This window comes from Lineus longissimus, chromosome 7 (assembly GCF_910592395.1).
Source record: "Lineus longissimus chromosome 7, tnLinLong1.2, whole genome shotgun sequence".
Taxonomy (NCBI): domain Eukaryota; kingdom Metazoa; phylum Nemertea; class Pilidiophora; order Heteronemertea; family Lineidae; genus Lineus; species Lineus longissimus.
This window is the reverse complement of record NC_088314.1, coordinates 14,789,706-14,813,029: the sequence shown is the minus strand read 5'-3', so window position 1 is coordinate 14,813,029 and position 23,324 is coordinate 14,789,706. Positions and strand designations below refer to the sequence as shown.

The window sequence follows — 23,324 nt, the reverse complement described above, 5'->3', positions numbered from 1 at the left end:
ATGTTATTGCTGTGTCGATCTAAGATCACAGGGCTGCACTGTCTGTATTAATGGGGCTTTTGTCCAATGATTATGAGGTGCAGAGATTGACATGACAATAAAATCACATCAGTCTTGGAAGCAATCAGATCACTGGGCTGCACTATCTGTATTAATGGGGTTTAGCCCAATGGCTATGAGTATGAGGTGCATAGCTTTCAAGACTGATGTGATGTTATTGCTGTGTCGATCTAAGATCACAGGGCTGCACTGTTTGTATTAATGGGGCTTTTGTCCAATGATTATGAGGTGCACAGATTGACATGACAATAAAGTAATATCTTGGAAGCCATACGATTACTGGGGTGCACTGTCTGTATGAATGGGGCTTTTGTCCATTGAATGTGAGGTGCAGAGATCGACATGACATTCAAGAAACATCAAGGGAGCTGCAATGTTTGTATTAATAGGGAGTTTGCCCATTGATGATGAGGTGGAAAGAGTCGGATTGTTTTCCACAAACATAAGAAGCTATAGGATCACTGGGCGGCACTAGAGAAATAACTAGAGAAGGTTTTCAGTTTACAGTTTACAGTTTCTGTTGTACATGAAGTTTTACAAACAAACAATGTGCAGAATTAGAACTTTATTCTTCGAAATATAATGCAGAACACAAGGCACATGTTCCTACCTGTAACAATGGAGGACATACACTTGGTCTAAAAAGGAATGGCTTTCCAGCTGCAGTCCCCGCTGACACTGTCTGCGCTGGTCATCAGTTCGAAGTTTTACTTACTTAAGAACATGTACTTACTCAAGAACAATCTGATAACAATAGGCCTATACATGTAAATTATGTATAGGCAGAATGCCATATAGGCAGAATGCCAAATTAAACTTATACAAACTAAATTAAACGAATACAAATTATGTCTGTGCTGGTCATCAGTTAGAAGTTTTACTTACTTAAGAACATGTACTTACTCAAGAACAATCTGATAACAATAGGCCTATACATGTAAATTATGTATAGGCAGAATGCCAAATTAAACTTATACAAACTGAATTAAACGAATACAAATTCTGTCTGTGCTTGTCATCAGTTCGAAGTTTTACTTACTTAAGAACATGTACTTACTCAAGAACAATCCGATAACAATAGGCCTATACATGTAAATGCTGAATTACAAACTTGAATACAAGGTCTCATTATGGAATAGTAATGCAAAAGTCTGCGATGGACGCTAATGCAGCACCATCTACATGTACACTCTAGCTCATATTAATATCATAGTTATAGTTTGTCAACCATGCGAAAAACCTTCTTTTTAAGAGTGTCCTTGCTTCTATGCTGTATGCAGCCATTGTTTTTTTTGCTGAGTTTTAGACATTTTTCAACCTTACCGGGAGTTGGACGGTTTTTTTCTCAAAGTTGGATTTAAACAATTTCTGTATTTCCTCCTCTTCTGCGTGAGACCATTTAACTCTCGTCTGAGCACTGTTTTTCGCGGCAGTCTTCTTCTTCTTAGCGACTGGTTCATCATCTTCTACGAAACCATCAGAATCAACTGTTTCTTCGAAGACCTCAACATCGACGATACAGTCAGCAGAAGGGGCATGGGAAACATCCTCGATGAAGTCTTGATCAACTTTCTCTGCATCAGCTGAGGTGGAAGGTTGTGGAGTTGCATCACTAATTGGAGGAAACACCAGTCCTGAAATGGTATTTATAATTGACTCGGTATATAAAGATGGAATCCTAATAAAAACGCCGGCCACAACCATCTGCGGTTGTATTTTTGCCTTTTGTAAATTTTACAATCCATGAATATACACGTGTGTGTGCGAAAAGCATTAAAAGGAATATCAGGACCCTTTTAATTCACAATCAATGTTAACGCTGAAATGTTCCTTTAGGAACTTCGCTGCATGTCTTTTGAAAATAAATAAATTTCAGAAAAAAAAGTATTTAAACTCTTACCATCCATTTGGATATCCGCCAGAGTTTTGTTGTTGAACCTCGATATCTGGTTGTGATCTTGCAGCATCAAGATCTTGGCCACTTGGGTTCGCTCCAAATCAGCTGATGTGCAGCGATAGTAGATCTTGTGGACATCAAGTGTGTGGCCAAGGTGATTCAGTACCCACTGGAGTTGATTGGGCTTCAGGTCAAGCACCTGGAGAGCAGATTAAACTATTAATGATATTTCACAAAATAATTAGGCCGGGTTTATTTGCACAATATTGTGTATGCAAGGGAAATTTTAGTCCTTACATACACAATGGTTTTATATGCAGTGATCTCGATTCCTTGCGTACACAATGAGCTTTGGGTATTAATGTATGAGTTGTCGAGCTTCGCACTCATTGGTGTGAACGAAATGAATATTAATTACCTGTTGTGTCTCTAAGACAAAATGCTTCATTGCATACACAACAGGCTTTGTGCAAATAACCACTTCCAAATAATTATTTCAGGGAACATCCAACCAATATAACACTAGTTACACAGGCATTGTACCTCAAGTTATTGTCAAAATGAGTTCCGGTTCCTCTATTAAAGCAGTGGAAGGTTCTTTTGAAGGCTACAGGCATGAACTGAGGCATGCAATGCAATGCTGTCATTGAATAGGTAATGTAGTTATATGTAAGTTACCTGCGTAACAGTAGCCATGTATTTCCGCAGTCTAGTACTGGTGATTCTCGACGGGACTTTCAACTCTGCCTTCCTTGCTGCCTTTGCCAAGGAGTCATATGCTCTCACGACGCCTTCATCTGCAAAGAGAATCAGACCATTATGCCCCAATCAATAATGAACAACAACAGCAAAAAAACAGCATAAATTCCTTTGAGCAAAAAAGTCAAATATTTTGCAACCTTCTCTGAGGATACCCGGCTAAGTATAAGCTTGATAACAGGGTTGCCCTAGATAATACCTATGAAAACACAATAGGTGGCATGTGCTTTGCAAAAGGCAAGTCAAAACATCACAACGGCTGCAGAAATAGGGGTTGTCGCTGCCATTGGCGACTGTCTATACTTCAGACTGGGTTTTCTCAGATTATGGTCACATTAGGGGACGTGCTAATTTTAGAAAGGCCAACTTTTAAATGACAATTTACGAGTGCATCCTTTTTGGCAGCCCTTACCTCTGTATAGGTACTTGTTTGTACGTGATATCCCCACGGTGTGACGAACAGCACTACTTGCCAAGAAGGATAGCCCATCACGACACTCCTGCGGTACAATTACTGGCACCCCACGGCCTCTCTGGAAACCAAGGACATGATGATTAGGTGATGAGTACAGTTACAAAGATTGCGAACTGATGATCTACGCCAGCAAGAGAATACTGAAGAGTTTTTCTGGGTGTTCTGAATGATTCGTGTGCATCGACATCATCAAGGAATCTATTCATATATTTAACAATTCACTGACCTTTCCTCTGACTTGGAAAACCTCTTGTGATTCTAACAGCTGCTTTTCAAAATTGGACAGTTCACCAAGTAGGTTTCCATGACCAGATTCTCTGGCATGGTAGTCTTTCAACCTGCAAAAAAGCAACAAGGAAACTGAGTTAGACGAACAGCCAGTATGCTAGCTCCCTCTCTCCGAGCACATTCCATCTTTGAATGTAGAGTACATTGACTGGTTTACGATTGTCCAAAACAATGCAAGGTGCAACCCACGAATGATTACTGGTTAGGTTCAAACATGTCAGTGTGGCATTTTCCTCTTCATTAAAGAGGTCATCTACTGGAATTAAACCAAAAAAGAAATACTCACCTTGCAGCCTCCATCTCCCCTGTTCTGCGCCTGTTATACATGGTGAGACGGGCACTGATGCTCTCAGCAACATGGCAGAAGTTTGCATAGTCCGTCTTGGTAAAGTTTAGTTGCGCTATTTCATCCTTCAAGTGTTGATTCAGTTTCTCTATATCTTCCGTTTCCGGCAGCTCCTCCTTCATATTGAAGTGTCGCTCTTCCAAGATGACTCTGGCCAACTTGTTAACCTTTGTAGACCAGAAAATTTTCACAACTGACAATAGGTCCTCAGCTTCAGTGCGACGTTCTTTGTCCTTGTTCTGAATTGCCAGCCCTATCTTCACATTGATCATGCGTCGGAGGTCTTAGCCGATCTTTAGTGCATTACTTGGCTTTGCCAAGTCTTCCACATCGTCCATGTCAGCTGCTGCCGTGAGAAGAGTGGCTTTAACTATGTTGTCAAAATGTTCGTGTTTGAGATACTCTGCTAAAGGTGGCTTCACCCCATCTGTCTTCACCTCGGTCACATGCCAGAGGTTTCGCAGGAGCCTAGCACTAAGACGCATCACTTGCGAAGCATATTTCCCACGTTTTAATTTGTTCCCGATGTTTTTCTCCATCCAGATGTTGCCTAAAACAACAATTAGTTCATCATTGCGTGCAATGTTACCTACTTCATTCCTATTCATTGAACGGAAGGCTTCTTTCAGCAGCTGTTCTGATGCGTTAGAAAGGACTCTCCCTGCAATGGTATCGGACTGTGTCAAGACGGAGGCAGAACTCAAGCTCAAAGTTGACCTTTTGAGGCAGTGATACTTCTGATGTCGCCACAAGAGTGTTTTCTTCATCCATGTGTAACACCTTGGACAGGGACCATATTGTGCAATGTCCAATCCAGTAGTTGGCCATCTATCTAAAAGTATCTCTCCATTCTCTTGCTTCTGTGTTGTCATGTTATATTTGTGATTGAATCTCGCCCGCAACAACGTGAGCACTCTCGTTTTTCCTTGCTGAGCACCATTTCCTGCACCATCTGGGATTTCTGCCGAAGCATCACTGTCACCACTGGATGGAACGAAGTCTGAGTCGTCGTCGGCATCATCCATTTCACTGGCTTTTTTGGCTGCTGGTGAGTTACTCACAATCAGAGTGGAGCAGGAAGGAGTTTCAATTATTCGTTCAGTACTAACTGGAAAGATATAAACAATAACACGAAGGTGAATGTTATGCATGAAAAGACTGGGTACCTTAGGCCTTTCCACATTAGCACATACATGTAGATGACAGTGTATACCAGAAGAATTATTTGTTTAGGGCTACGACTGATTGACAATGGCAAGGCTGAAGGCTAAGTCCTTGTATCTGGTGCTAAGAGCTTCAGTTCGCTGCAAGATATTTATTGTAAACTGTATCATGATCAGTTTACAAGTACCCACCATGTTCATCACTTCCACTGTTTTCATAGACATTCTCGTTGTCACTGCTGTACGTGCAGCCAAACACATCTCTGCACATTTCTTTTACTCTGGCGTATGAGGCTGGTGACAGCGGGACTGCCAAATCTGTATTGTCGTCACTTTTAAAAATGAGATCTGAAAGCATGTAAGACGTGGATAACCTACATGTATATACTGGAGTTTTGCATTCCTAACGTCCAGCTCGATTTTTACACGTTTCGAGACCCATATGGGGTAATTTTTAGGCCTTTTATATACTCCTGTATGATTTGATAGTGAATAGCAAGAGTTGTAGGCGGAAAGTGAATGACAGGGTTTATATATTGATCCACTCTCAATTGTTCTGCCTGCTGGGTGGCTTGCACCGCATACACCTGTTCTATACTACTATTGCCGCTGATGAAATTGACACTATTGCTGGTCATTGAAGTAGGTCTAAAGAATATTGTTCCCGTCGTAGTCATACCCAAATGTACACATCACTGGCTTACTACAGTGGGCGTTAGGAGTGCGAAAAACTTTTATTTACTTGCTTGGTGATCTGAATGCATGTCCAGTTTCTTGTACCCAAGTTGTGCAACACTGAATTCAGTCTCAACTACATCAGCAACCAGATCACTGCGATTATTACTGTTTTAATGGAATCTGCCAGTGGGCAGTAAACTAGTACTTACCATCAGCATCACAGTCTTTTACATCATAATCTAGGGAAACTGGAATGAAAATTCAGATTGCTTGATGACCTAGGAAATCATTGGGAGAATATCAGGCACATACTAGATCATGCGAAGAGTTACAGCACAACAGTGGGACATCTAAGAAAACACTTGCCATATTCAGTGACATGCACAGTGAAGTGTCAAAATGTTACTACTGGATCCGAGCACTTAAGAGATAATGCCAGCGGCCTTGCTATTTAGCCCTGCACCGCCCTGTAATTAATGTCCTGTACTGCCCACATTGGGGCCTGTGAAGAGCTATTCTGCCCTAGGTCATTGATAGGCCTACATAGGCTACATAAGCTTTAAAAGGGTATCGCCATTGATATATAGTGAAATCAGACAAGGGTAATAAAAGATTAGCACTCCCCGAGAGCACTCCATTTCCAAACCACAGATCTAATGCGAACGCATGCCTATGTCATTCAGTAGCTTTTGCATAAACCAATTTGAAATGAGCTTTGAGTTTCTTTTATTCAATAACTATCATTCACTCACAATACCATGCCCTCGATCTATAGGCCTAATAAATTCACGTACTGGTAAAAGTTGTCCTTTGAAAGTCTCAAATAGACACACCTCCAAATCAATCCATGGCATTATCTCTTAAGTGCGCGGATCCAGTAAATACATGTATGTACATGTATCATCCACGCCACATTCATCTTGGGATTTGGCCAACAATCATCATCCGATCAATGGTGCAACAATAAGATACAAAGAAGTTAGATAGTAATGGGTACATACATGTAACATCCTTGTCAACAACGATATCCGGATTTGTAGTTGCACCATCAGTAGAAACACTTGTAGTTGCACCAACAGTAGAAGAACTTGTAGTTGCACCAACAGTAGAAGAACTTGCAGTTGCACCAACAGTAGAAGAACTTGTAGTTGCAACAACAGAAGAAGAACGTGTAGTTGCAACAACAGTAGAAGAACTTGTAGTTGCACCAACAGTAGAAGAACTTGTAGTTGCAACAACAGTAGAATAACTTGTAGTTGCAACAACAGTAGAAGAACTTGTGGTTGCACTAACAGTAGCGGTTGTCTCAGTTGTTAGTTCCTGGATATCACTCTTGGAAGTAGGAGCTGAAATTATTTATGATGTTTGTTGAATGATGGGAGACCAGCAAAAGCAATCAACTTTATAACTAAATTATTATTGGGCTGTACTACACTGCGTTGACAACCATTCATGTAGAATTGCTGAGCACCCGGCTGTCTGTATTGATAAGGTATTTTTTTAACCATTCAATGATTATGACTGAGGTGCAGAGATTGCCTTTAGTATTAGGATGCCATAGGATCATCGGGCTGCACTGTCTGTAATAATGGGGCTTTTGTCCCTTGAATGTGAGGTGCAGAGAATGACATTGCATTAAAGTTACAGAAGTTAGGTAATACATACATGTAACATCCTTGTCAAAAACATCTATATCAGGATTCGGAGTTGCACAAACAGTAGAAGAACTTGTGGTTGCACTAACAGTAGCGGTTGTCTCAGTTGCTCGTTCCTGGATATCACTCTTGGAAGTAGGAGCTGAAATTATTTATGATGTTTGTTGAATGATTGGAGACCAGCAAAAGCAATCAACTTGATAACTAAATTATTATTGGGCTGTACTACGCTTAATGACCTTTTTAACATGTGCAGAAGCTGTTCTGTGCCGTGAATCATTTGCGTAACGTCCCATGGTCTCTGGATAAGATGTGGCAACGAAAACGATATCACGTGTAGCGCTTGCTTGGGGTTTTACGGTGGTGTGCCCAGTTTGCTCATTGACTAATCTGGGAAAAAGTTATCCCGCAGTGAAGTTGATACATTTAAAGGGAAAATGTATTAGATTTGTATTACTTGTGTGACCCCATATGCAGGCTAAGTGACAATGAACATAATCGGTTTTTATTTGATTTCCTAGTAAACTACTGCAAGCAACAACTTTTTACTGTAAAACGTGTTTCATCTACGCAAGAGCAATAAAAAAATCACTTACTGTTGGTGTTCCGGCAGGGGTATGTGTCCTTTCCTGAAATTTCAATGGAATTTAGTGAGCTGTTGAGCAAATAGAAATATTAACAGTAGCACCATCTTGCAATAACTCCGATCAATGGTCTATGGACCAGAGGTGCTCGCCTTGTGAGACAAAGGCGGGTAGATGTCGTCACGGGTACAGTTAAAGTTTACCCAGGACCAAACTGGGTAATCCTAAAAGTTACCCAGGATTGTCCTGAGTAAACTTTAGGACACTTAAGTTTACCCAGTCTAAAATTCGGCCACTTAGCGGGTGTTTTGGTGCTGTCAAGGACATATTTATGTGATCTACACTGTCAAGAGAATTTAACACGAGTCCTAAGCCAATGCCGATATTTTTATCAATAAGTGGGAAAAGAAAGACCAAAAGACGTATAATTATGTCCCTGGCAAAGAACAAAGCACATGAACATCCTGACAGTGACTTGAACTCATCCACAGCGGTTTGGATAATGAGCCCTGCTGAAAGACTACATTACAATAGCAATGGAGCCATGACATGAGACCACCGGCCGTCAGAACCGGGGGGGGGGGGGCATGTAGGCTTGCGTTGAGGCTGAGGGGCAATTTATTTCCACAAGGATGGAATTGCGGGAAGTACTTCTCACAGCTTATGATTTTCAAATTTTAAGAGAGGTCCTAGACCGCCGCCAGGCGCTATTTAGCACCCACTTGCGGGCACTTGTTGGATGTTCCAACAGGCCTGACCAGGTGAGATAAATGTTACCTGTTGAACATCTGTTCCACCTTGTTCATTCACAAGTGTACTGTTGCCTGAAAAAAGGGAACACTGGCGATAATGAAAGCGGACAAGATGGGAAGGGTTTCTGTCATAAGGGTTAAACTTGTGTACCTAGGAGGAATCCCTAAAAGGGGAGATGTGTGGGCTGATCTAGCAGGATAAGAAGCAAAAACAGTAGGAAGATTCGTCTATTGTAAGTCTACTCTAATTGAGTTAGAAAGGCAGTAGAAGAGGACAAGAAATTCTTAAAAATAGTGCCAAAGGCACTGTGCCCGCTTGGATACAGAGTAAATTATATGGGTATGGGTAGAAATGTGATGCAGAAGAATCCATGCCGAGTTGGGGTTATCACAATTTGACCTACTTAACCCCTAAGAAGTTAAGTAGGTCAAGGGCAAATTTGCTCACAAATTTGATGTGTCGCATCATGCTGCATCTGCGGTATGAATTTGAGCAACCCAGCTCAAGGAATTGGCCAAATTTTAGAAAATTTTTACAAAAAGCCCCCCAGTGGTCAAATTAAGAATCCTCTTGTGCCCAAAATTAAACTTGGCTGAGATTTTAGGCTCATACATAAAAGTCTTCCAATATGAAATAATCCGTGAAAAAAACTGAAAACGGTAGAGTACAGACAAGGGGAAAACAGACATTTATTCATCTTTCACTATTTGACCTACCTGTGATACAAAAGTAGGTCAAGTACAAACGTGCTCCAGAGTATGATGTGTCATATTAAGATACACTTCTGGTATAAATTTGAACATCCTAGCTCAAAGCATCAGCAAGATATGGTCATTTTAAGGTTTTTCACAAAAGGCTCCCTATTGGCCAAAGTAAGAATCGCATCGCACCCAAAATCGAACTTGACCGAGAGATTTACCTCATAAATATGCATGTGTCAAAAACTGAAGGCGCTAGAGCGCAGACAAGGGGAAAAACTGACATTCATAATTTTTTCGCTATTTGACCCACTTATACAACAAAAGTAGGTCTAAGACAAAAGTGCTCAAGGGTATGATGTGTCATATTAGGATGCACTTCTGGTGTAAATTTGAACATCCTAGCTCAAAGCATCAGCAAGATATGGTAATTTTAAGGTTTTTCACAAAAAGCCCCCTATTGGCCAAAGTAAGAATCACATCGCACCCAAAATCGAACTTGGCCAAGAGATTCAACCCATAAGTACATATGTGCAATATGAAAATGATCCGTCAAAAACTGAAGGTGCTAGAGCGCAGACAGTTTACGACCGCACGCACAGACGACAGACCACAGCTTTTCATGCCAACCACAGCATAAGCCCTTCTGGCCTTTAGGCCAAGCGGGCTAAAAATTAGAATTGGTCTTATAACCAAGACAAAGTTACTGGAGATTTTGCGGGATGGTAACGGCATCTGCCAGATCCAATACTCCGTTACCCCTTTTACCCTTTGACACCCAGTTGTCGGTAGTTTTATCATTGTGATGTTGATTTTTGAGTGTTTGGTGAACTTTTGAAGGGTTGATGACGGCACTCAGGAAGAAATTTTAGTTCTGTTGATGGTACTGGTAGTGACTTGGAGGTCAATGATGCTGATGCTATAATGGCATATACATTTGTATATAGGTGTACTTTTCTTAGTTCTCCACCTGCTGGTGTGTTGGGGTTGGGAGACAGAATTTCAAGGAAAAAACAATTTGGTCCATGTGACCTTGACCTTTGACCTTTTGATCTGGGGCCAGTGTAGAGAACATTTGGACAAAGTTTGGTGAAGATCGGATGACAGGAACTTGGGATACAATGTATAGCGCAGACAATGAAAAATGTCAGATGGACACACTACTGTTCTTGAATCTTGAATCATGAATGGTACTGTGCCTGACCGCGTTTCGCGTATTGATGGCACAGGGGTAGGTAGATATTACTGGTGGCGCTGGCTAGCCGAGATACAGGTGGTATCGATCTCGGCTTGGCTCACTTTGTTCCAGTCAACCACGGTTCGTGGAAAAAAGGAGTTTTTGAAGTCTTCCGTTGCGGTACGGATCACAAAAAGTTTGTTAGCGTTTTTTGCTCTAGTTTTGCTCTGTCCTGGTGTTATGTAGTCTTCCTTGTTAAGACCAGTTTCGTCGTTTACGATTTTATGCAGCATTTTAATTCGATTTTCTTTCCTGCGCTTTTCGAGGGTATCCCAGCCAAGGTTTGTGATCATATCATTTACACTGCTGTGCCTGCTGTAGTCACTGCATACAAACCTGGCTGCTCGTCGCTGGATTCTTTCTAGATCTTTTATGAGTTTTGCCTTGTGCGGGCCCCATATGATGCTGCCGTATTCCAGTCGTGATCTTACTAGTGTCTGGTATGCAATTGCCTTAAGTTCTTTTGGTGCGAATTTAAGTGTCCTTTTACAAACCCAAGGGTGCTGCTGGCTTTTGCACAGGTTTTACTGATGTGGTCGTCCCATGTAAGAGAGCTCGAGAGGGTGAGGCCTAGGTATGGGGAGGAGCCGACTTCTTGCAGAACATGACCATTCAGTTCGTATAGGTATTGTAGACTGGAGCGCTTGGAAGGGTTTGTTCGGATGATGTAGCATTTACTAGCATTAAACGACATCCCCCACTTGGTGGCCCACTTCTCTAGTTCAGCCAGGTCATGCTGCATAGCGTGTTGGTCTTCTATAGTCCTGATTGGCCTGTATAGGAGACAATCGTCTGCGAAGAGTCGAATTATTGATAGTACCACATCTGGTAGATCGTTTATATGTAGCAAAAAGAGTAAAGGTCCCAAAACTGACCCTTGGGGAACCCCAGAATCCACCGTTGCTATGTCGGATTTCTCTCCCTCTACCACTACCTTTTGCGTTCTACCCATAAGGAACTCCTCAATCCATTTAAGGATTGTGCCGTCTACCCCATAGTGGCTGAGTTTCTTCAACAAGCGCTTGTGGGGGACAGTGTCAAAGGCCTTACTGAAGTCCAGCACCGCTATGTCGACTTGAGTCTTTTTGTCCTTAAAGCCTAAAAGGTCGTGTGTTGTGGCCAAAAGCTGCGTTTCACATGAATGTGATCTCCTGAACCCGTGCTGTACCGGTGACAGCACATTGTGGGTGTCTAGGTGTTCCCTTATGTGCCTGCTGATAACATGTTCCATAAGCTTACTATACACGCATGTGAGTGAGACTGGTCTGTAATTCGACGCTGCATGACGGTCCCCTTTCTTAAACACAGGTGTGACATGGGCCTTTTTCCAGTCATCTGGGAGGACTCCTGTCTTGGCGGAAGTGCGAAAGATCGTTGTCAGCATTGGTGCAATCTCGGTTGCTGCTTCTTTTAACACTCGGTCGGGCAGTTGATCTGGTCCACTGGCTTTCTTTGGGTTGATTCTTTCAAGTAGTGCTTTAATATTTTATCCTCACTGATGTGTAGCTCCTCTATGCTTGGTTTCTTGTCCCTAGCTGGGGTCGGGATATCGTCTATTTGATCTTTGGTGTATACTGACTTGAACTGGTTGTTCAGTATTCGAGCTTTCTCTCTTGGCTTAGTGTGTAGCTTCCCATCCTGTCTTAATGGTGAGATTCCATTATTGTCATTCTTCTGTGACTTTACGTACCTCCAGAAGGTGTTTCTGTTTTCAAGGTTGAGCGTGTCAGTGAGGTACTTCCTGTGGGCTTGGTACAAGTCCCTCCTGGTCTTCTTCTTCTGCTCCTTATATTTTGTCTTACTGGCTGCAGAAGGTTTTTTCCTCATCTTTTTTAATAGTCTGTTCTTCTTCCTGATCGATCTTCTTGTAGCTTCTGTCGCCCATGGTAAGTTCTTGCTTCCTGTCTTAACTGTCTTCTGTGGGACGTGACGTTTGGTTGCATCCATGATTGCTCCCTTCAAGGTTGTCCAGTTCGCGTTCACTGATCTCTGGGCCGCATGTTTCTCGAAATCTAGACTCGACTCTTTGATGTCCGCTCTGAGTCCATCCCAGTTGGCCTTGTTGAACAGTGGGACGTCCCTCTTGGTAGTGGCTGCTTTCTGTGGCCTGATGTCGCAATCTGTGATTACCATATGGTGATCTCCTATTCCTGGCGCAGTTTGTATCTTCTTCACAAGAGATGGGTTTGTAGTAAAGAAGAGGTCCAGGTTGTTTTCCCCCCTTGTTGGTTGAAGCTGTAGCTGTGTTAGGGAGAATACATTCGCTATCTCAAGCAGCCTTTTGCACAAGCCTGTTTTCTTCGCCTCTGGCAATACTGTCCTCGTTTCCCAGTTTATTTCACTGAGGTTGAAGTCACCACTCAAGTGTATCGTCCTGTCTCTGCATTTCGCTGGTAGCTTGTCCAGAGATTCCTTCAAGCATTCCAGATCCTCCAAGGTCTTGTCCGGTGGCCGGTAGTAACTACCCGTGACTAAGGACTTTGCTCCTTGCAGATGGATTTTAACCCAAATTATTTCTGCTTCTGTGTCTAGATCAGTCAGTTCTTCGCACTGGTAGCAGTCTTTGATTGCGACAAACACTCCCCCTCCGTGGAGAGTTCTGTCCTTCCGGAACACTTTGTAACCTGGCGGGAATTTTTCAGTGGAATTGATGGTGTTATCCAGCTTTGATTCACATCCTATGATAGCATCAGGTTGTATGTACTGCACCGTTGCTGCAAGTAGGCCTGTTTTCCCTTTGATGCCTTCACAGTTGACGGTCATCGTTCTCCAGTTGTTGTGGTTCCCTGCCTGTCGTCGGTTGTCGTCTGCTTGCCCCCTAATGCTGGAATGGCTTGATGCGCTCCGGCAACGACTGGTGCTCTGGTTGTGGGGGGAACTCGCGATCCTGGGAGAGAAACACGAGTCGATTGATGCTATTGTGTCGTTGACGCTATCCTCCGAGTTGCTACTAAATATGCTATATTGGTTGCTCACATTCAACTCGTACTGGTGAAAAGTAAAAGACATCACATTAGGGCAGTCACATTTGGCGCATAACCACGTAATGTCTGATTGTTCTAAACTCTTTATGTGTTCTGAGCAGTATGACAAGCATGAGTAGTGGTACCAGCAGTCGCAGTTGTCACAACAAAATGCGTCTGCTATGACTTTCCTTTCACATATGCCACATGGAAATATGTCTGCTTTGGCTATTGGCCCTGGGTTCGACTCGATGTCTCCGGACAGGAGTAGGATCAAGCTGCATAATGCTGGATATTGCTTTCTAGTCGATGGGCTGCTGTACAGGATTACTTTCCTCATCTCAGTGCAGTGGTGATGGGCCAGTATGGCTAGGTTGATCTGCGAGTCTTGCGATGGTGGCAGAATCGGTGAGAATATTGTTGCTGTAGGTCTACATCTAGCATGGTTTTTAGGTTTGCATTTGACAGCAGTAATGATAATAACAAGCGTCAGAAGCGTGAAGCAGGGCGAGCTAGCAGGTCTCAGGCGCCTACCTGATGCTCTCCGCTTACATCGTCGGGCCGCCATCTTGGTTTTATCGGGACTTTTTCTGTTGCTGTTGACAAAATTTGTTCCAAAGGCATATAAGCTGGTCAAAAGTCGGGAATTTGGATACTCCCTGATGCTTGTGTCTTCACTTCCTTATCTAATCAAGTCCTGGAACCCTAGGGCGTGTTTTTCTCTGATAAATTAATACAATTTGTGGAGCCGTTCATTCACTGATGTTGTTGTGCCGAGCGCCACCTACCTCTCTGTTAAACATAATATGACCCAACCCTTCCGACAGGCAATCACACCTGAATCTAAAGCCATTGTTAAATGATAGACTGATAAAACAATCCTACTGTCAACAAGGTTGTGCTCATGACATTCAAGCTTATTGGTGAGTGAAGGAGTGTTCTTAGATAGGTGTATCAGTAAAACAAAATGTAAGCAGCATGTGAGGCAGGTTTAATAGCCACTAAGGGTGATGATGCATGTGCATATGCAGATGACCAACAAGGACCGACACCAAGTATTTACCTATCCTGTTGTGCATCTTCAGCCTAAATTTAAAAAAAACAAGAAAATGACACTGATGTATAGGGAAGAGTCAGTTGGTGCAAGGAAGGCCAAAAGAGGGCTCAACCTATGGCATGTATGATATTCAAATAAGGACTGATGCCAATTGGCACACAAATACAAACATATCTTTTTAAACCATAGAAAAAATTATGAAGTTACATGTATGAAGTCAGGTTAACTATCAACTGGACAGTACTATTCTTAAATAATTATCCACTTGACTTCATCTGAGTTTGTATCTAACCTAAGCTTCAATTACCTAGACTTTTTGTTGCCTGAAGGGATTTTGTCCTCTGGCTTAATGAAACATGTACCTAAGTAGCTGAGAAAGGGTTTCTTTTTCCCACTGGTTGAAAGTGAAACAACATTGCAACTTACTGTTGTCCTCATTGGAAGTGCATGTGTCAGCTGCACGAGGACCTTCACAGCTTTCATTACTTCCATCCTGAAAACCAAAAGGGAAGCTTTAACTAGGCTTTGTTCTGTTTTTGTTTTTGTTTGATTTCAAGTATTGGTACATTGTAATTTCAAAGAGATCAGTATTGTTATTTATCTAACTGACTGTCACATCTTTAGCTGTGGAATTGCCCACTCAAAATCAGTGGCCTAGAAAGGGGTGCCACTTAAAGATATTTTGTGAAAACTCTGCTGTCTTAATGCACCTGTTGCAATCTTTTGCTGATACATTACTGTAGTTCTTGGGAAATGATCATGCTTACTTATGCTCAGATGGCATTGAGAGAGTGAGATGTGTGTTTCCATCCATCTGGCATATGCCTACAGACAGGACAGATAATGCTTACTAGCTTTGGTTTTTTCACATTCAAAACCTCAGGAAGCTCCTCATCTGAGTCTGCCGATTCATCCAACTGGAAAGAAACATTTCTTAAATGCATTAGATAACAACGCAGTGACCATCGGTTGTTCCTACTGGTGATTGAAGTGGCCTAGGGGGTACCCACGAAATGCTGAGGCTAAAGATTGTCAATACTGAAAAAAAATGTTGTCAAATCATGTGAGATTAGCAAGAAACAATAGAAACAAGAAAACAAATGTTTTATTTGAATGAACAATAATGAAGACAATTTATTATGGCATAATGCTCTTGTCTATTTTGCCTGCTTTGTCTCTTTCCCACCCCCAAAAATTGATTTTTCACCAACATTTAGTGTTTACTGAATTCACGTCGAATTTGGCAAATATTGCTAAAATGTTCTTCGAGGATTTTAAATAAACAACAGGGTGATTTAGTCCGAGCCCCTCAAAAATCCTGCTTTTAGAGCTTTGAATGTGCTTTGAATGTCAATCATGTCCTATATTTTAATTTCTTTTAAAAATTTTTAATTTTAAAATTCTGCGCTGCAAATTAACACTTAGTAGATTAGCATTTCTACCTACACATTGAATTACAGAGCTTAGTTGTTGGTTTTGGAGAAAACAACGTCTCGAGATTTATCAATAGGTGGCACCACCTAATGGCAAGCCACCACATTGCTCTCAAAATCAAAAGAATTAATACCTGTTCTTGATCAAGTAATGGAGATGAACCACCGATCTGACCTAGATTATTAAACGTAACGTGAAATGTTTTAGCGCCAAAGAGAAACCACGCCCAACCAATCACAAGCCTTGATTGCAGTGAATGACGTCAGTAGCGTAGACTTTTATGGCTCGATCGTCTGCAACGTCAACACCAAATTATCTAGGTCAGCCGGTGGTCCATTTGCTTTAACATACTGAAATATGAACGCCCTGGCTTCAAAAGTGTATGTGTTATGGGAATTGGGTGGGTCTCCTCTTATCTGATTGTATAATATGGTTGTGTAGACAGGTACAATGCACTACTCACCTCCTCAAAATGCGATATTTGAATATACAACTTCCCCTGGCCAATATGAGTTCGTATTCGGGCCCCTGTCATTTCATAGCCCTTAGCATAAACTGCCCTGCATAGTTCCTTATTTGAATATGACAGGAACAAGAGCTGACTCGCCACAATATGGGATGTTGTGCTTTTGTTGGCCAGAATATCTCGAAGGCGGCTGCGCACAGCAACTCAGTGTCGTCTGTCCTTATGTCTGTAACACTCTCTAAAACGACCTGAAGAAAAAATGATACATGGCTGATCATGTGCAGGATTAACAATGACCATACAAATACACTAATTTAAGCTTCTCTCACACTCTTTGGACTTGATACAAAAGTACTTCCAAAGTAAGGTGACATCATGTGCACCTGATGTCAATATTCATTCTGGTTTGGAACACTGCCCAAGCAGGTCATGGCTATTCAAGCTAATGGTTCAGTAATGTCTGTTGATTTCCAAAAGAAAGAGCACATGAAATTGATGAGAGAAGCATATTTTTATTGTTAGAGGACGAGAAGAGATAAGTTCAGGAATGGATTATTTCAACGTGGTTTCGTATTCAGGTCTTATACAACATGTACTTCTTCGGCAAAGGTGGTCATGACCTTTTTGGGACGAATTTAATTTTGGGAAAAGCACATAGGTCGTTCTTTGTATGATCATTTTTGCATGAGGTTTGTGCTATGAATAACCATTAAATACAAAATAAGGAGTCCTTCTACAGCATTGAACAATGCAGACAACTGGGCCTTGTAATTATTTGATGATTAACGGACAGGAACCGGTTGCATTATAAAGGATTTGAAGCACTTTATCTGCTGTCTCGTTTAATGTAGCCTACAGCTAGTGGCGCGATTTGAGAATAATACTACCTAATTTTGGATGTGCACCAAACGGGGTCCATGGCCGAATGGATAAGCCATCTTAATCATAAGGTCGCGGGTTTGATCCATAGGCATGAACCGTTTTCACTTGTTCTTCCCAAAATGTCCAGTTTTTTCATTCCTAACAAGGTGTGTAAAGGGTTGTTCAAGACTAAAAGAGACAAGAGACCCGGCAGAAATTCAAAAACTGAGAGCTAACCTTTTCACTCAATGAACGAACCCGGGGTGTACCTATCCACCAGCTGACACTAGCTCTCATTCATTGACCACCGTCTGTTACAATAGAATGCACAATCCAAACTAGATCTGCTAATTCAGCACTCGACCTCAACTTACCAAACATTTTGACATCGGAGTTGGCAAAGAACATTGCCGTATAAAAACGACTTTAACCGGGCGACGAGGCGCTGCCTTTTTCCCTGCTGCCCGTGCAGGCTTTCGGACATTGCCCCTTGTGTCCGCTGAATAAGATGTGCCGCTCCTTGGATTGAACTTAAATTTTCCCGGCGGGCTAAAACAACTGGCAACATCTGCCGCAAGGTTTTTAGGATTACCAAGAATCCGTGTGGTACCAGTATTAGCTGAAATATAAAGTAAAGGTGAATGAATAAGAAAATTTTGTTTGCGAGGCCTCTTATGCCATGTGGCTTTAAAGTAGAGGTATTTAACACTAGTGTTATGTGGTTAGATGCATGTAAACAGCGGGGTTTTAACACCTATGAATTCTAGATTACTAAGTAGTTAACTTTGGTATCGCATGAATAAAATAATGTAGCCTGGTCTTTAGGATTTTGTTGTACAGTAGAACCTCCCTCAGCGGACACCTCTGCCAGGCGGACACCTCTACATTACGGACACGTCCGGCCAGTCCCGATTTTTTCTAAGTCATTTCCAATAACAAAAACCTCTGTACGGCAGACACCTCTCTATTCCGAATTGCGGACAGGGTGATAGCCAATTTTTGGTCCAATTCCCTCCCAATTACGGACAGTAGGCAAAAACAATGGTTTCCCGCGTGCGCTTGGAGAGTCAAGTAGGCCCGACAGGTGTGATATTTGCGTAATTAATCAACGTAATTACCCCATGGCATTGTGTTTTTGTATCCTAATTAAGCCGCGGCATTTGTTTACTCATCTTTTCAACTAATCACATAGGCCTATTGCATGTATTGTGTCAACAGACACTCATAAATCCATGCGGTTTTGTCAGTGTTGCGGTGAATATGCGTTAGTAGAGAAATAAGAAAAAATTAATTATTAATCAAAGGTGGCTGATGGACAGAAATTATGGTGTTTTTTCACACATTATGACATTTCGAGGTGATTTTGCAATACAAGGGGCACCTTTTACTAGAGAGATTATTCACGCTCTGAGTTCCAAAGTAGCTCACGTCATTCAACGCAACATCACAAGCAAATACCGATCAGCCAACAGGTTTAAAGTTTCTACGCTAGATGTCGACACAGAGAAAACCAAGACCTGCAAGGCGGGAACTTCAAATCCACCTCTCGTACGATTTGGCTTAACCTCTCTAGGGCGGACACCTCTCTATTGCGGACACCTTGGCCCAGTCCCATGGGTGTCCGCAATAGAGAGGTTGTACTGTATGTGTCACTATGTTCATGCATGTCATGTAAGCAACTGAATAACAGGTACATGTAGACAAGTAGGCTTAGCAATCTAACCATACTTTATATCTTGATCCTGATCAGGGTTAGAAAACTTTTGATTCAACTGGTAAACATGCTATTAGAATAAAGGTTTAGTGCTCATGATGAATGAGATTAGAATCCATCTCGGAGTTTAACATTGCTTCAAGCATGGAAATGGTGTACTACTGGTAGTATGTATTCATTAGCGAGGTTGAGAAACCGAACGTGTGACGGGTACTTGTACCGGTACGTATAGAAGTATCCATGCATGTTCACGTGTCCCGTCACTTGTGCATCACATCACAGGTACGCGTACACATAAACGTGCGGTTTCTCAACCTTTCTATTCACTCAAAATTTCAAGGTTGGAAAATAGAAATAAATATATACATGTCAATTTTCCAATAGTACCTCGGTCTCGCTCATTGAATACTACCATGTAGGTGCATTCTTCGGACCATCCTCCAATTGGTTCCGTGAATTTGCCGTTCACCAATGGAACAGCCACCCACGACCCTCCTGGTGAGGTCCAGGCTGAAGATTGTTAAAAAAACTTCAGGCCAACTGCGCCTGGAAATTGAGACAGTACAGTCTCAAGTTGAACCTCCTTATCTAGGGTCAGAGGAAGCCGTATAAAATTTTCAGGGCCATTAATGCCACATCCTTTCGCCACCCGGATCCAACGGGCCATAGTTTCTGAAATGAAAACAAATATTTTAAGGATTTTAAAAAAATTCGGGCTTTGTGGTCTCTCCGCCCCTCCTCCTTCAGACTCATTTTAACTTAATTCCAGATGGACGATGAACACCGGACGGAGTGCCATGACATAAGCTGACCCTGGTCAGCTAACAATACATTTAAGAAAAATGAAAGGTCCAAGCATGAATAACTCTAGAACAACAAAGATTTTAAGGGTTATGTGCTGTACGCCAATCGGCGACTACCCATATGACAGTCAACTTTCAGACCTTAGTTTGTGTGCCCTACCTAGGTGACGTTAAGGGTTATGTGCTGAACGCAAATTGGCGACTACCGATATGCGAGTCAACTTTCAAACCTTAGTTTATGTGGTCTAGACGATGTTAAAAGACACATTCAGGCTTTTTACCTGTGCTACAGAAGAAGAAGATACTCACCAAGGGCTTGATCAGAATTATTCACTCCTTTTGTTTTTATTTAGCAGTCTTTTGTCTGCAAGCAAAAGTTCAAGAACTCCCAGAAAATTGCAATCACAGTCCCAGAAGTTCACCAAAATATAAATTACATGTACAGGCAGGGTATCCCCCATAAAAAAAAGGAACAAAAATTCGGGTAATCCTGTAATCAATGAAATATTCCGCCGTATTAGTATCCTTCTTCGTAGCCACATTAAAGGGGTTTCCTTTTTCTATGCACTATTATTCAAGCAATACAATATGCACAGGCGTGATAACAATCAAGCCCAATGGTCCGTGTCATTCAGCACAGGTCTAGTGCGTTTATGACCTTATGCGTGGAGTAACTGCCATGACTGCAGGTGAAAGCAAACCCCTTCTATGGGACTACGAAGAAGTATACTAATACGGCAGAATATTTTCATTGATTACAGGTTTACCCGAATTTGTTCTTTTTTTTTTTTTATGGGTGGGATACTCTGCCTGTATATGCTATGCTTTGACAGCCTGCCCTTGGTTAATTCTAGTGATACAGGTTATTGATCGATGCGCCGGCCAGGGGCGAAACCCCGATCGGACAGCCTCTCAAGTAAGAGGCCGAGGGGTTCCCACTTTTTTTTAACGAAAATAATCAAAACATGTAAGATTAGGCCTATGAAAAATCTGATTTACTGCCCCAATGGAGGGGGCGCATGCTATGGGCCACTAGCTACCCTGGCGGCTGCCATTAATAAAATCAATTCGATTCGTTACTTACTAGGCCATACAGGCCAATCAATGAGTATATGACTGTATGCACCTGCCACTGTGCATGGATGCTCGTTATGCTAGTGACAGTGTGTGTGCCAGTGTGGAGATATACTATAGTGTCATAGGCCTGCCTGCTCACATGTAGCTAGGGCCTTGGACTGGTGCGTACACGGGGCCTAGGATAGATGCCTATGCCTCAGCATCCATCTCATAACACTAGCCTTAGCATCAATGTGTACACTACAATTAGATTGAATTTGAAAAAAATTGATTTGAATTGTCATTGAATTATACACATGGCTACTAGCCGGCTGGCAACTACTGAGCTAGGGAAGGACAGGTCTACTCGCCCCGCTACAGCAGCGTAGAGAATATATGGATTATGGTCAAGTTTGTTTTGGGCCTTAGAGATATTTGTGAGAGAATGTTACCTGATTTAGTTAAAAGAATCTGGAAAACACGTCTCAGATGGGCGCAGACATATTGGAAATGATAAACCAATCAGAGCCGTCGTTTCATTTTTACCCATAATTCCGTTTTCGCATATATATTTAGAATTTATCGAACGAAAATGTTTTTTGTGAGGTCGCATATTTATCAACTATCCAATACATATATTAGATGTTATTGATATATATATATTGTAATATCGCAAATATATATTGGATATCGCATATATATATGGGATATCGCATATATATATGGGATATCGCATATGTATATGTAATATCGAAAATAAATTTTATGTTATCCAATTTTGCAACGTATATCATGCCATAGATGGCTAGTTATACATGTCGGTAGTTGTTGCGTGATGTGCTGTGCATCATGAAGCTTATCAACAACTCTAGGTTTCTCTTTGCAGCAGTAGCACTCCATTTCCTTGGGCAAAATCTGACAATTTCCACACTTGCACCTGTAAAAATAGTAATTGGAGAGGGCCTTAGTAAGCCTGCATTTGAGATTTTCTTTTGAAATCATTTCGACATCTTTGAAAATGTGATATTTTAATTTTGACAGACCTCGTGTATTTGTTAAATCTTTAATAAAAGGAAAATAATCTTGTCACATTCCCTATTTGTTAGCTCTTTTCATTTCTGTATCATTGTATGGCCACCCAATATTCATACATGTATGCACTACACCATCATCAGCCCGTTCATAGGCCCACTGAGCCTGCAGTCACTGAAACATGCACTTTAAATGTTTATAAGAAAAAAGAAACTCACAGTCATGACCTGGTAAATGAGTTCATGACCCCAAAATATGGTGTATAATCTAGCTGTCTGGCTTCTAACATCCTGTCTCGGAGTCTGTACTGTTGCATTATAGCTTCAGAGTGGAGAAATGTTTGGTGTCATTGGAATACAATATTAGTGCATTCATGGCATCTGGACCATTCAAAAGGACTGGATTGCTTTAAAAGGGATATAATTTCATACTTACCATTTAGAAATTGTCAGTGGAGTGCAGAATCGTCGCCAATCTTCTGGATTGTCCTCACTGTCTTTGTCACTTCCACTCCCATCATCTTCGTCATCATCTACCTCGGGTTCGTAGAGATATGGCTCTTCAAGATCTAAAATAACTCCTTCTACTCCTTCCTCAAGATCTTCAATGCCTTCATCTTCGATAAGTAGACAGGCACTAAAATCCTCTTCATTTTGAGATTCATCTTCTGATGAAGATTTATAGAGATTGTCATCACTTTTAAACGAGATATCCATGGTATATTGTATGATGCAGTGTATGTGACTGTAGCCACGTGGCTTTGTTTTCTAATGGTGTGACGTAGCAGTGCTCATTAGCATATGGGTTAATACTGCATTGGATCAATTAGTGATTTTAGGACTTCTTGTTTGAGGTAAGTGATTTTTTAGCTCAGCTGAAAAGCTGAGCTATTCATATGAGTAAATGGTAGAATGAGTGTCCGTCTGTCTGTCTGTCTGTCTGTCTGTCTGTCTGTCTGTCTGTCTGTCTGTCTGTCTGTCTGTCTGTCCGTTAAACAGGCACGTTTCAAAACTATGGCGGATAGGCGATAGATTTTCCCTCTGAGGCGTTGAGACCCTTCAGGACTCCTGAATAGACCAAATGTGGGTCCGGCAGGATGAGCGGTTTGGCCACTAGGTGGCACCGAGCGAAATTTTCCAAAAACTTTTCCAGCAGCTGATTTCTTAGTTGGGGATCATGAATCAAATCTAATTTTATAGAGCAAAGCTTTCTCTTTCATTATCAATAGGCGTAGTTCATGAATTTCTCACCAGGTGGTGTTACTGGCGCAATTTAGTGAGCACACTCCAAGAAGAGCATTTTAAATTTCGCGCGAGTTATCCCACGTCCAATCACACGTGCAGCG

The 23,324-nt window shown here is 41.7% G+C and overlaps 1 protein-coding gene and 1 pseudogene across 1 annotated transcript; both read right to left on the bottom strand.

The window, feature by feature from the left end:
* Positions 1-617: 617 nt before the first annotated feature.
* LOC135491227 (uncharacterized) lies at positions 618-5,267 on the bottom strand (annotated as a pseudogene).
* Positions 5,268-12,003: 6,736 nt separating this feature from the next.
* LOC135491593 (uncharacterized) lies at positions 12,004-15,427 on the bottom strand. Its single transcript, XM_064777566.1, has 3 exons — positions 15,381-15,427; positions 15,040-15,106; positions 12,004-13,581 (listed from the first exon to the last, which is right to left on the bottom strand). Exons 1-3 carry the CDS (start codon positions 15,425-15,427, stop codon positions 12,004-12,006), a joined length of 1,692 nt encoding a protein of 563 aa, XP_064633636.1.
* Between the last annotated feature and the right edge of the window lie 7,897 nt (positions 15,428-23,324).

Coding starts and splice junctions, on each gene's coding strand:
- LOC135491593 (XM_064777566.1), bottom strand. CDS start 15,427: ATGGATGGAAACACACATCTCACTCTCTCAATGCCATCTGAGCATAA. Junction 15,107..15,380: donor TCAATGCCATCTGAGCATAA/GTAAGCATGATC, acceptor TTTGGTTTTCAG/GATGGAAGTAATGAAAGCTG. Junction 13,582..15,039: donor CACTTCCAATGAGGACAACA/GTAAGTTGCAAT, acceptor ACTTTTCACCAG/TACGAGTTGAATGTGAGCAA.